The 14,491-nt window shown below is 40.7% G+C and overlaps 1 protein-coding gene across 1 annotated transcript in view; it reads right to left on the bottom strand.

The window, feature by feature from the left end:
* LOC109894154 (choline transporter-like protein 1) overlaps positions 1-14,491 on the bottom strand; it is a 38,497-nt gene that overhangs the window by 18,774 nt on the left and 5,232 nt on the right. Inside the window, exons 7-11 of the mRNA XM_020487397.2 lie at positions 13,797-13,886; positions 12,519-12,667; positions 6,934-7,120; positions 4,292-4,460; positions 2,154-2,310 (exon numbers count right to left, since the gene is read on the bottom strand). Coding sequence (XP_020342986.1) covers positions 2,154-2,310; positions 4,292-4,460; positions 6,934-7,120; positions 12,519-12,667; positions 13,797-13,886 — 752 coding nt within the window. The remainder of the gene's footprint in view (positions 1-2,153; positions 2,311-4,291; positions 4,461-6,933; positions 7,121-12,518; positions 12,668-13,796; positions 13,887-14,491) is intronic.

Here is a 14,491-nt window from a genome sequence, read left to right as displayed (position 1 = left end):
GACACGGTCTACTGGTCGTCACCGCTAGCACAGCAGGCGGGAGGCTGGGGTGACACTGTGTGCTAGCTTACTACTGTAGTTAGCTGGCTTGCACACGGTGACGCCCCCGCCTGCTGTGTACCAGAGTCCTACTTAGGACAAGCTGGCTAAGCTAGCACACAGTGTCCTTCACTCCCGCCTGCCGAACACCTGCCCTTGCTGTCGTTTACAGAACTGTGGGAAAACTACCCGACAGGCGGGGGTGAAGGACACTACAGGTGTGTATTAGCTATAGCTAACTACCGTTACCGGTGTGTACTAGCTATAGCTAACTACTGTTGTCACCCCTGCCTGTTCTTCTTCTGTGGGGTTTATCGGATGTTGGCATCCAACATTATGGTGCATTACCACCATTTACTCTACTGAAGTGCCCCTGCCTCCCGCCTATGTACTGGAGTCAATAACAAATTGACCAACAGAAGTATAAAGAGGGGTTCCTGCAGATGCAGGGATGCCCACATGCAGGAACACCCCAAATTGTGGGCTGCAGTTGCACCCTTCTCAATGTAAGAGGACCTCTGTATATACATATTTGCAGAAAGCCATTAAAATGTATCTTTGTTGCTTTTGGCAAATGATTTCTAATGTTGTGCTGTTGTTACTTACTGCTTGTAAACACACAGTTCAGTTCAAATTGAATAATGGCAGGCCGGTGAGGCAAATAGCTTATTTCCATATAGACCTATTGTAGCTCTGATTGGCTATGGTGCATCGGTCTGTGTAGAGTCCGGCCCTGAACAAGATTGACACGTTTTTTGGGGGGGGGGTAGGTTTTATGCCGTGTCTATTAAATTGCCGAAATGCACGGTCGCTTTACCACAATAGAATTTTCACAAATATCTTACCCTACGTCCTACTCAAACATTCTAGGAAAGTGTGAAAGTATTTCAATAACCATATCTAAAGTGTTCCCTTGTCAGAAAATGTAAACAAAAGATATGATATTCTTCCTGGTGGTGTATATGAACCAATTTTTATAAGATTTTATGTTGCTAAAAAGCTGTCACTTAAACTTTAAGTGACTGACATAACGAGAGAAACCGCTGATGTACGACCAAATTTCTAAACTGCACCTTGTGTATTCTACTATTCTAACTCGGAACAGTAAGTTGAGACCTCGACTGAGTTCCAAAAAATTTATCCGAGGACCTTCAAAAGGGGTGGGTCGCAGCCACCCGTCCTTTTTCAAGTGTGTTCACCCATAACATTATTAATTAATTCAAGGTTTATACAAATAAGTCCATTCAATATAGAATTGTTTCAGAAAAACAATAGTTCAAACCCTAGAACCCACCATTGTGCCCTTAGGTTTATTACTGGTCATGGTTACAGAACTCACCATTGTGCTCTTAGGTTTATTACTGGTCATGGTTACAGAACTCACCATTGTGCCCTTAGGTTTATTACTGGTCATGGTTACAGAACTCACCATTGTGCCCTTAGGTTTATTACTGGTCATGGTTACAGAACTCACCATTGTGCCCTTAGGTTTATTACTGGTCATGGTTACAGAACTCACCATTGTGCCCTTAGGTTTATTACTGGTCATGGTTACAGAACTCACCATTGTGTTTTGTATCAAAAAGTGGGTTGGGTCTCTTTGCATGTAAGGAGAGAGCAGCATTTGCTTGTGTTTATCTACAAAGCACTCATGCAGAAACGTCCTATGTATCTATCATCATGAATTCAATTTAGATTTGTTTTTCTTCATATGTTTTGTAATTTTGTATATTGTATGTGTTTGGTGTATTTATGTAGGGCTCCTCTGTGGAAGAGATCCTAGTCTCAGTATGACTTCCCTGTCAATATAAAGGTTAAATCAAATTTTAAAAAGTACAATTATATTATTAAGGTTATAATGTTGTAGAGAACAATTGAATTATTCATTATATGAGATTTATAATGACATAGGGCAAAGAAAACTACGTCTTGACATTCATTTTGTAGTACTCTCTTGAATTGCCCCGTTTTTCCTCAACATTCTAGACCAGTGCGTGAACACCCTACATACCCTGCCATTGAACTGATTGTGGATGTAAGTGATATACACCTATTGTATTCGGCGCATGTGACAAATACACATTTGATATAGCTGAATGAGATAAAGTACGTACTTTTCCTTTCAGCTGGTTGTGGATGTAGGTGAGGATGAGGCGAGGGATCTCCACCAGGGTGATGATGAAGGAGCCTTTGGCCACGGTGCCCAGATGGTAGCGGGTCAGACGCAGCATAGACGACACGATGGGGGTCATGGGCAGTTGAGATTTATTCCTGATGTCCACCACAGGATGGAGGAAAAGAAGAAGAGTTGTAAAATAGTCCAATTAACTGATACAGGACTGACTTGGGATTAAATAGTGTTGTCCGTACTAATGGACCAATAAAGCAGGCGCTGTGCTGTAGCTAAGATGGGTGTGCTTTGCACTTTTGGGACAATTCCATTGGTTCAAATGCACCAGGCAAGCTCAATGAAGTGCAGCTAACGTACAGTGCCTTGCGAAAGTATTCGGCCCCCTTGAACTTTGCGACCTTTTGCCACATTTCAGGCTTCAAACATAAAGATATAAAACTGTATTTTTTTGTGAAGAATCAACAACAAGTGGGACACAATCATGAAGTGGAACGACATTTATTGGATATTTCAAACTTTTTTAACAAATCAAAAACTGAAAAATTGGGAGTGCAAAATTATTCAGCCCCCTTAAATTAATACTTTGTAGCGCCACCTTTTGCTGCGATTACAGCTGTAATTCGCTTGGGGTATGTCTCTATCAGTTTTGCACATCGAGAGACTGAAATTTTTTCCCATTCCTCCTTGCAAAACAGCTCGAGCTCAGTGAGGTTGGATGGAGAGCATTTGTGAACTGCAGTTTTCAGTTCTTTCGACAGATTCTCAATTGGATTCAGGTCAGGACTTTGACTTGGCCATTCTAACACCTGGATATGTTTATTTTTGAACCATTCCATTGTAGATTTTGCTTTATGTTTTGGATCATTGTCTTGTTGGAAGACAAATCTCCGTCCCAGTCTCAGGTCTTTTGCAGACTCCATCAGGTTTTCTTCCAGAATGGTCCTGTATTTGGCTCCATCCATCTTCCCATCAATTTTAACCATCTTCCCTGTCCCTGCTGAAGAAAAGCAGGCCCAAACCATGATTCTGCCACCACCATGTTTGACAGTGGGGATGGTGTGTTCAGGGTGATGAGCTGTGTTGCTTTTTACGCCAAACATAACGTTTTGCATTGTTGCCAAAAAGTTCAATTTTGGTTTCATCTGACCAGAGCACCTTCTTCCACATGTTTGGTGTGTCTCCCAGGTGGCTTGTGGCAAACTTTAAACAACACTTTTTATGGATATCTTTAAGAAATGGCTTTCTTCTTGCCACTCTTCCATAAAGGCCAGATTTGTGCAATATACGACTGATTGTTGTCCTATGGACAGAGTCTCCCACCTCAGCTGTAGATCTCTGCAGTTCATCCAGAGTGATCATGGGCCTCTTGGCTGCATCTCTGATCAGTCTTCTCCTTGTATGAGCTGAAAGTTTAGAGGGACGGCCAGGTCTTAGTAGATTTGCAGTGGTCTGATACTCCTTCCATTTCAATATTATCGCTTGCACAGTGCTCCTTGGATGTTTAAAGCTTGGGAAATCTTTTTGTATCCAAATCCGGCTTTAAACTTCCTTGTTCCTTGTTCTTCATGATGCTCTCTCCGCTTTTAACGGATCTCTGAGACTATCACAGTGCAGGTGCATTTATACGGAGACTTGATTACACACAGGTGGATTGTATTTATCATCATTAGTCATTTAGGTCAACATTGGATCATTCAGAGATCCTCACTGAACTTCTGGAGAGTTTGCTGCACTGAAAGTAAAGGGGCTGAATAATTTTGCACGCCCAATTTTTCAGTGTTTGATTTGTTAAAAAAGTTTGAAATATCCAATAAATGTCGTTCGACTTCATGATTGTGTCCCACTTGTTGTTGATTCTTCACAAAAAAATACAGTTTTATATATTTATGTTTGAAGCCTGACATGTGGCAAAAGGTCGCAAAGTTCAAGAGGGCCGAATACTTTCGCAAGGCACTGTATTTGACAGAAGAAACCCAGAAACCTGTACCCAGGTCTGATATGGGATATTTCCAAGTGAACACATCACAAGCATGCCATTACTTTTATTACATTTCATCACATAGTGTTTCCTCACATAGCATTTCATCACAACAGCATTTCATCACAACACTCTCTCCTGACCTTGTGAAGTAGTAGGTGACCACAGCTCCGGCCACGGTCATCTGCTGGCAGGCCAGGATGAACTGACTGATCCAGATGAGGCCCACAGCGTGGTACCACACCATGTACTGGAGTGGACCTGACATACGAAACTCCACCAGCCCTGTCTCCTCACTCTGCACTGGGCTACCTGTAGGGGTTACACACAGACAGGGTTCGAGGTCGCTCTGCACAGGGTGCCTGTAGGGGCACACAGCTAAGGTTAGGAGTCAATCTTCTCATTCTTTACAGGGTTCCCTACAGCCAAGATTAGGGGCAGGCTGATCTCCTCTGATCTGCAAGGCATTCAAGGATCATGATTGTGTTCCTGGAAGATTTTTTGGGGAAAATATTTTCATTCAAATATAATACAGCAAGATGGCACCATTTTTCAACAACAAACACTGCAGCTCGGTTGAGTTTGTTGGACACTCTTTTTAAAGGTTATCTAGTTTATCGAACTCTAATCTGAATAACATCCAGGAACAGCTAAAAGGCAGACAAAGGAAGATAGTAGGCAGACAGATTCTACAAAAACATGACGCTTTGTTGTATTGGAGGTTGCTCTGGTGTTGTTGTTGATGAGGGAGAACATGATGTATTGGGTAGATTTCAGAGACCTTTTCTTTGACTGTGCGCCCGAGCTGCCACCCACAGCACCAGACCGACCCAAGAATCTAAATAAGAGTGGGCGTCGAGTCATGCCACTCTAGCCATGCGCGTTCAGTTCCAAAATGTCACATGAGTGTGTTAATCACATAGAAGCAGGAATTCGAATACTAGAATGGACATGAACCTTCTTGTGATGGTCCTAAGGTCACCCATGTTGGTCAACCATGGTTTGGCAGTGCTGTCATTAGATAGTGTGTAAAATAATGAATGTGAAGAATTTATCTGCACTGTATGAGTGTAGGTCGGTAGAGGAATGTTTCCATAAATGTTTCTAATTAACTGACAATGTGCCAACATTCCATTGAAACAATGCGGTCAATCCACAGTCCTACACTGGCTCAAATCAGTTGATGGGCTGGCGTGGTTACTACACGTGTTCTGCGGTTGTGAAGCCGGTTGGACGTACTGCCAAATTCTCTAAAACGATGTTGGCGGCGGGTTATGGTAGAGAAATGAACATTAAATTCTCTGGCAACAGCTCTGGTGGACATTCCAGCAGTCAGCATGTCAATTGCACGCTCCATCAAAACTTGAGACATCTGTGGCATTGTGTTGTGTGACAAAACTGCACGTTTTAGAGTGGCCTTTTATTGTCCCCAGTACAAGGTGTACCTGTGTAATGATCATGCTGTTTAATCAGCTTCTTGATATGCCACAACTGTCAGGTGGATGGATTATCTTGGCAAAGGAGAAATGCTCACAACATTTTTGAGAAATAAGCTTTTTTTTGCATATGGAACATTTCTGGGCTCTTTATTTCAGCTCATGAAACATGGGAATAACAACTTACCTGTTGCGTTTATATTTTTGTTCAGTATATAATATTTTGTTTAAAACGTTTACATGCTTCGCAAGAATAATGATTTCCCTAATTATCCTGTTTACATGGACACATCTGAAAGCAGGCTACCTGATGGGACTTAAATAATTGCAGAAAATCGGCAATGAAAATAAACGTTCCACCAGTGACCATGTTGTTTTGCCAAGCCTATTTGATTCTGAGTTCGGACATATAACATTTCTATGCGAAAACTATTTCTAAAATGCATATTTTCAGTTTTTCCGAACTCACTTCACTCGCGCATAAGAGGGAGGCTTGCGCTACCGGTTCTGGCACATACGCACATCAAATACACAGCTGGAATGCTGATTAAGCTGTTTACGTGTCCTAATAATTTGAAAGAATCCTCAGAAAACCAGGTGTTTTAATCGGTGTATGCTTACTTCAATTTTGACCTCACGCCAAATAAGATAAGTAGAGTAAGGTGTTTACATGAATATTTCCATACTCTGCCATAATCATTTTAATATTGAATTATTAGTGTGCATGTAAATGTACTCATATAATAGCACTCACAGCTTTCTAAGAAATCTGAGACATTTATGGTCCGTTTACATATATTTGAGAGGCTATTTATACAGACAATGTGTGTAAAACACATATAAACTGTATTTATATGACAATATTTGATATTGACTATAATTCCATTACACAATTTCTGATGCATCACATACCTTACTTGTATTTTCCTGCAAGACAGGAAGTGCATCACGTGCCTATACTGTCATTTATTCTAATTCAACTGGTTTTGGATTTCTCCCTGACCAAGATGGCTGCCATTTTCACCCCATTATGGAACTTTGTGGGTTTATGACACAGCCCATTTAGTAATTTAATAGGATCTCTATGATTAATCATCACATCACTAGCAGGATGAAATGAACCAAACAGTCCATACGTACAGTATCCAAACTTTCCGTAGTGACGCAAGTCCACTCACTACCTTATTATTTTTCAGGGCATAAAAAAATTGGAACAACTCTGTAAAAAAAAAAATGGTATCCTCGCCAAAAAGGTTTATTTAGACATAAAATCTTGTTGAAAGGGGAAAATAAAGACATTAACAAAAATGTCTGTTTCACAACGTGACAAAGTTGTATTCCATTCTGACCTGTGGTTCCGAGGAAGAGGAACACACCGAGCCAGGAGACCCAGAAGAGCATGAGGCTGAGGAAGGTCCAGAAGGGCTGCAGGGCCAGCAGGGGCAGGTGAGTGAACACCTTGCCCGCTACGTGGAACAGGGTGATGGTCAGGGCCACGCGCTTCCTCATGAAGAACAGCAGCAGCAGCAGGATCACCTGAAAATGGGATACAGGATATGAAGTATTCGGAAAGTATTCAGACCCCTTCACTTTTTCCACATTTTTGTTACGTTACAGCCCTATTCTAAAATGAATTAAATAAAAAATCCTCATCAATCTACACACAATATCCCATGGTGACAAAGCGAAAACACGTTTTTAGAAATGTTTGCAAATTTATATATGTATTTAAAAAAAAACAGAAACACCTTATTTACATAAGTATTCAGACCCTTTGCTATGAGATTAGAAATTGAGCTCAGGTGCATCCTGTTTCCAGTGATCATCCTTGAGATGTTTCTACAACTTGATTGGAGATTATTTGGAAAGGCACACACCTGTCTGTATAAGGTCCCACACTTGACAGTGCAAAAACCAAGCCATGAGGTCGAGAAAATTGTCTGTGGAACTCCGAGACAGGGTTGTGTTGAGGCACAGAACTGTGGAAGGGTACCAAAACATTTCTGAAGCATTGAAGGTCCCCAAGAACACAGTGGCTTCCATCATTCTTAAATTGAAAAGGTTTGGAACCACCAAGACTCTTCCTACAGCTGGCCACCCGGCCAAACTGAGCAATCGGGCGAAGAGCCTTGGTCAAGGAGGTCACCAAGAACCCGATGGTCACTCTGACAGAGCTCCAGAGTTCCTCTGTGGAGAAGGGAGAACCTTCCAGAAGGACAACCATCTCTGCAGCACTCCACCAATCAGGCCTTTATGGTAGAGTGGCCAGACGGAAGCCACTCCTCAGTGTAAGGCACATAACAGCTTGTTTGAAGTTTGCCAACAAGCACATAAAGACTCATCTGACCATGAGAAACAAGATTCTCTGGTTTGATGAAACCAAGATTGAACTCTTTGGCCTGAATACCAAGTGTCACGTCTGGAGGAAACCTAAACGTTTCAACTTTCTTTTTTTTAAAGTCGGCATGGAGCCCTGGATGCCGTCAGATCTCCAGGAGACATTTCCTGTTATCATTTCCTGACCACGTCTCAGGAGGATCCTCTTGATGGTGCTGTCCATATCGGCAGACTGTGATATGGCCATTTCTTGGAGAGACTCGTTCCCCTCCAGGAGACTGTCAAACATGATGACAACACCACCCCAACGGGTGTTACTGGGCAGCTTCAATGTGGTGCTCTTATTCTTCTCACTTTGCTTGGTGAGGTAGATTACTGCTATAACTTGATGACCCTTCACATACCTAACCATTTCCTTGGCTCTCTTGTAGAGTGTATCCATTGCTTTCAGTGCCATGATGTCCTTGAGGAGCAGATTCAATGCATGAGCAGCACAGCCAATGGGTGTGATGTGAGGGTAGGGCTCCACTTTAGACCAAGCAGCCTTCATGTTCGACAGCATTGTCTGTCACCAGTGCAAATAACTTCGGTGGTCCAAGGTCATTGATGACTGCCTTCAGCTCATCTGCAATGTAGAGACTGGTGTGTCTGTTGTCCCTTGTGTCTGTGCTCTTGTAGAATACTGGTTGAGGGGTGGAGATGATGTAGTTAATTATTCCTTGCCCACAAACATTCAACCACCCATCAGAGATGATTGCAATACAGTCTGCTTTCTCTATGATTTGCTTTACCTTCACTTGAACTCTGTTGAACTCTGCATCCAGGAAATGAGTAGATAAAGCATGTCTGGTAGGAGGGGTGTATGCTGGGCAAAGAACATTCAGAAATCTCTTCCAATACACATTGCTTATGAGCATCAGAGGTGAACCAGTTGCATACACAGCTCGAGCAAGAAATTCATCAGTATTTCTCTGACTATGTTCCACCATTGAGTCAAAAACACTTCTGATTCCAGGAGGATCATGAGCTGTTGCTATCAATAAGGTGTCTGATTCCTAATTTTCACCTCGAATAGAAGTAGAGGGACTTCTGTCAGAGGTTGCTTGTTATGAGTGCTGTGGGAACATTATGCACTTGGCCAGATGATTCTACATCTTTGTTGCATTCTTCACATATGATTGGGCACAGTATTTGCAAATATACACAGCTTTCCCTTCTACATTAGCTGCTGTGAAATGTCTCCACACATCAGATAGTGTCTGTGGCATTTTCCTGTAAAGATGAGAGAAAAATGACTAAAAGAACAACAAATACAATTCCATGTACAGATAAATAGTTAAGCAGTTAGATTAAACAACTCCTTTGTAAGATAATTGTTTTAAAATGAAACATGTATGGAACAGGTGAATTAACACTCCTCGGTTAAAACTCTTTTGGGATAGGGGGCAGCATTTTCACTTTTGGATGAATAGCGTGCCCAGAGTGAACTGCCTCCTACTCTGTCCCAGATGCTAATATATGCATATTATTATTAGTATTGGATAGGAAACACTCGGAAGTTTTTACAACTGTTTGAATAATGTATGTGAGTATAACAGAACTCATATGGCAGGCGAAAACCTGAGAAAAATCCAACCAGGAAGTGGGACATCTGAGGTTTGTAGTTTTTCAAAGCTTGGCCTACCAAATACACAGTGTCTATGGAGTCAAGTTGCACTTCCTACGGCTTCCACTAGATGTCAACCGTCTTTAGAAACTTGAATGAGGATTCTACTATAAAGGAGGGGCTCATGAGACCTGTTTGAGTGGTCTGGCATAGTGCCTTGGTCTCATGACGCTCGCTCACGACAGAGTTACCTCTCGTTCCAGTGCTTTTCTTCAGACATAGGAATTCTCCGGTTGGAACATTATTGATGTTTTATGTTAAAAATCCTAAAGATTGATTCCATACATCGTTTGACATGTTTCTAAAGGACTGTAAATGGAACTTTTAGAGTTTTTGTCTGGGTGAAGTGCCTGCGCCTCATTAAGATGGATTACTGGGCTGAACACGCTAACAAGTGGCTAAATGATGGACTTTATGGAACAAATCAGTCATTTGTTGTCAAACTGGGATTCCTGGGAGTGCCTTCTGATGAAGATCATCAAAGGTAAGTGAATATTTATGGTGTTATTTCTAACTTCTGTTGACTCCAAAATGGCGGATATTTCTCTGGCTGGATTGGGTTCTGAGCGCCGTTCTCAGATTATGCTTTTTCCGTAAAGTTTTTTAAAAATCTGACACACCGGTTGCATTAAGGAGAAGTCTATCTTTAATTATGTGAATAACAGTTGTATCTTTTATCAATGTTTATTATGAGTATTTCTGCAAAATCACCGGATGTTTTGGAATCAAAACATTACTGCACGTAATGCGCCAATGTAAACTGAGATTTTTGGATATAAATATGCACATTATTGAACAAAACATACATGCGATGTCCTATGAGTGTCATCTGATGAAGATCATCAAAGGTTAGTGATTAATTTTATCTCTATTTCTGCTTTTTGTGACTCCTATTTTTGGCTGGAAAAATGGCTGTGTATTTTTTTGACTTGGCTATGATCTAACATAATCATATGTTGTGCTTTCGCTGTAAAGTATTTTTTAAATCGGACACGATGGGTAGAATAAACTCTTATGGGTAGGGGAGACGCTAGCGTCTCAACTGGCCAATTGCCAGGGGAAATGCAGAGCGCCAGATTCGAATGAAATGCTATAAAATTCAAACTTTAAATCATTAAATCACACATGTAAGATACTCAATTAAAGCTACACTCGTTGTGAATCCAGCCAACATGTCAGATTTTTTAAATGCTTTTCGGCGAAAGCATAAGAAGCTATTATCTGATAGCCTGCAGACATCTGCACCAGCAGTAAACAAAGGAGCTAGCGTAGCAGGCGCTACACAAAACGCTGAAATAAAATATAAAATATGCATTACCTTTGACAAGCTTCTTTTGTTGGCACTCCAATATGTCCCATAAACATCACAATTGGTCCTTTTGTATGATTAATTCCGTCCATATATATTTAAAATGTCCATTTATGAAGCGCGTTTGATCCAGAAAAAAACAGCTTAGAAAAACACAACGTCACTACAAAATATTTCAAAACTTGCCTATAAACTTGCCAAAATATTTCAAACTACTTTTGTAATACAACGTTAGGTATTTTTAAACGTTAATAATCGATCAAATTGTAGACGGGCAATCTGTATTCATTACATGAACGAAAAGAAAAAACATCTTGCGCAACTCACAAAAGTGTCCCCTGTTCCGAGTTGGCCTACTTCCTCATAAGACAAAGCAATAACCTCAACCATATTCCAAAGACTGTTGACATCGTGTGGAAGCGGTAGGAACTGAACATAGGTTCCTATTAAATATCCAATGGCAAAGACAATATAGGGAACAGAGATGGGGAAAAAAAGAAAAAGATTCTGAACAGTTAGTCCTCTGGGTTTTGCCTGCTACATATGTTCTGTTATACTCACAGACATGATTCAAACAGTTTTAGAAACTTCAGAGTGTTTTCTATCCAACTCTATGAATAATATGCATATCTTATATTCTTGGCATGAGCAGCAGGAAGTTGACATTGGGCAGCTATTTATCCAAAAGTGAAAATTCTGCCCCCTATCTTTAAGAGGTAAGATGTTTATCTTTCATTTGCTGTATTGGACTTGTTATTGTGTGAAAGTTACATATTTTCCAAAAATATTTTGGTATTTCGCACGCTGCCTTTTCAGCGGAATGTTGTCGAGGGGTTCCGCTAGTGGAACGCCTGCCCTAGAAATGTTAACAGGCTCAAGCAACCTAAAACCCACATGTTAGCAAACACTAACTAGCAGAAATTGTTAACAAGTTAGAAATTATTTAAACACACTTTGCTGTAGGCTACTATTTACTTGTTAAAAGAAAATCATGTATCTCGAATAAAATACATTCACCCCGCCTAGTATTGTAATCAAAACTTACCAGAAAGCATGTAGTCCTTGGCTCAGATAGTGTAGTAGTGTCGGCTCAATAGCATCTCATTAGTGAGCAAGATCTTCAGAATCAGCTGTACATGTGATGGCAGAGTGCACTGCACATGTGATGGAATGTGTGCACTGTGCATGCAGAGGGTTGCAATTCTATTGAACTGGGGATAGTTTAACCAAAATATGCCACAAGACCTAGAATTGCCTTATGTGTATCCCACAAAAAAGTTTCACTGTTATAAGCTAACTTTTTTGATGAATTTAAGCAAAATTCCAGTGCTTAACTTCCCACCGGAACCCTAATCATGAGTGTTGGGCCAGTAACCGAAAGGTCGCTGGTTCAATATCCCTGGTTCAATATCCCTGAGGTGAAAAATCTGTAAGAGCATAAGCTAAAAGTCTAAAATGTAAATATGGGCCCGGCCATTTCTGTCTTTTTCTTGTTGCTTAAACAAATCTGGTCTTGAAGAGCAAATACTTGAAAACACAGTACAGTATAAACACACGGTACCCATATAAAACAGAGAAATCACAACACATGGCAACACAAGCACGCATGCACACACACGTACCGTGAAGACGGTGGCAATGACAGCGTAGACCAGCAGAGCCTGGACGTTGCCTGTGGCCAACTGCTGTTGGGGTGTTGGGGTGGTACCAGTCTGGTCAGTCAGATTCATCCTGTGGTCCACGTAGAGCCACCACAGAACCCCGGTCCCGCCTGAAACGCACAAGGATGAAACCATTAGGCTACCATTGGGTTCAGGCTAATACTGGGTCAAATGTAGTTTTCTGGTTATACACTGGTTTCTGGATGGATATCAGAGAAGAACCAGGTAAAGACTAGTGATGGGTTGTTCGAGAACGGCCGGCTCTTTTCAAACAGCAGAAATTGAAATGCACCTGTGAGAGCTGTTCATTTGGCTTCCTGATTTACATACTGCTACTACTGCTTTTTGAGCTCCCAACAACAATTATCTGGAGATTAGATATAAAAACATTATCTGGAGATCAGATATAAAAACATTATCTAAAGATCAGTTCTAAAAACATTATCTGGAGATCAGATATAAAAACATTATTTGGAGATCAGTTGTAAAAACATTATCTGGAGATTAGATATAAAAACATTATTTGGAGATCAGTTGTAAAAACATTATCTGGAGATCAGATATAAAAACATTATCTGGAGATCTGTTCTAAAAACATTATCTGGAGATCAGATATAAAAACATTATCTGGAGATCAGTTCTAAAAACATTTATAAAAACATTATCTGGAGATCAGTTCTAAAAACATTATCTGGAGATCAGATGTAAAACCATTATCTGGAGATCAGTTCTAAAACCATTATCTGGAGATCAGTTCTAAAAACATTATCTGGAGATCAGATATAAAAACATTATCTGGAGATCAGTTATAAAAACATTTATAAAAACATGTTTTGGAGATCAAATATAAAAACATTATCTGGAGATCAGATATAAAAACATTATCTGGAGATCAGATATAAAAACATTATCTGGAGATCAGATATAAAAACATTATCCGGAGATCCGATATAAACACATTATCTGGAGATGTGTTCTAAAAACATTATCTGGAGATGTGTTCTAAAAACATTATCTGGAGATGTGTTCTAAAAACATTATCTGGAGATCAGTTCTAAAAACATTATCTGGAGATCAGATACAAAAACATTATCTGGAGATCAGATATAAAAACATTATCTGGACGGATCGTTTTAGGTGAGCGGAGCCAAAAGATCCGGCTCACCGAAAAGACTCCCATCACTAGTAAAGACGTCTCTTTCATGACATCAGTGAGACGTCGGTAAGAGGGAAGCTTACCTAAAGAGCCCAGAACCACGAGGGCTGTGAGCATCCAGACCAGCACGACAGAGATGTAGCGAATCACCACCATCAGGATTATGGAGAGGACTAGAGACAGAGGGGATAGAAATAAAAGAGACGAAACGATGCTATTGTCATGACAAAAAAATGCCTTATTATTGTATAATGCTACGATTCTTGCTGCTATATTTATTGAAACACAAGGCTGATGTTTCGTGTAAATTTAAGGGGGAGGGGGGACTACTTATTTTGGATGCCAGCTCTCTACAGTGTGACCTTTTTTACTTGCATTATGTGCTTAAATATTTTGCTGTGCGACCTGGCATTTTTATTTAGGAGCACCAGTGCGCCTAGAATGAAAATCACCCAGATGATAATTGTTGCAATGACTAGGCGACTTCACTGTACTGCAGCCCGAGTGCCATTGGGCATACACTGAGCGCAGATTCACGACTGTCATGCTTCCACTATTACTGCAAAGAAAACGGCTTTATTATCTGAAATATTCTCCACTGTGCTCCGAATATCTTTGTGTGCTCCTAAACGTTTCTACTTTTTTTTTAAAGTCGGCATGGAGCCCTGGATGCCGTCAGATCTCCAGGAGACATTTCCTGTTATCATTTCCTGACCCCGTCTCAGGAAGGGCAACTTTCTAGGGGGAGAGCAGAGGCCTCTGAGGCACAATCAAATCA

This window comes from Oncorhynchus kisutch, linkage group LG7 (assembly GCF_002021735.2).
Source record: "Oncorhynchus kisutch isolate 150728-3 linkage group LG7, Okis_V2, whole genome shotgun sequence".
Lineage (NCBI taxonomy): Eukaryota > Metazoa > Chordata > Actinopteri > Salmoniformes > Salmonidae > Oncorhynchus > Oncorhynchus kisutch.
The sequence above is the reverse complement of the archived record's forward strand: the minus strand, read 5'-3'. Positions and strand labels throughout refer to the sequence as shown.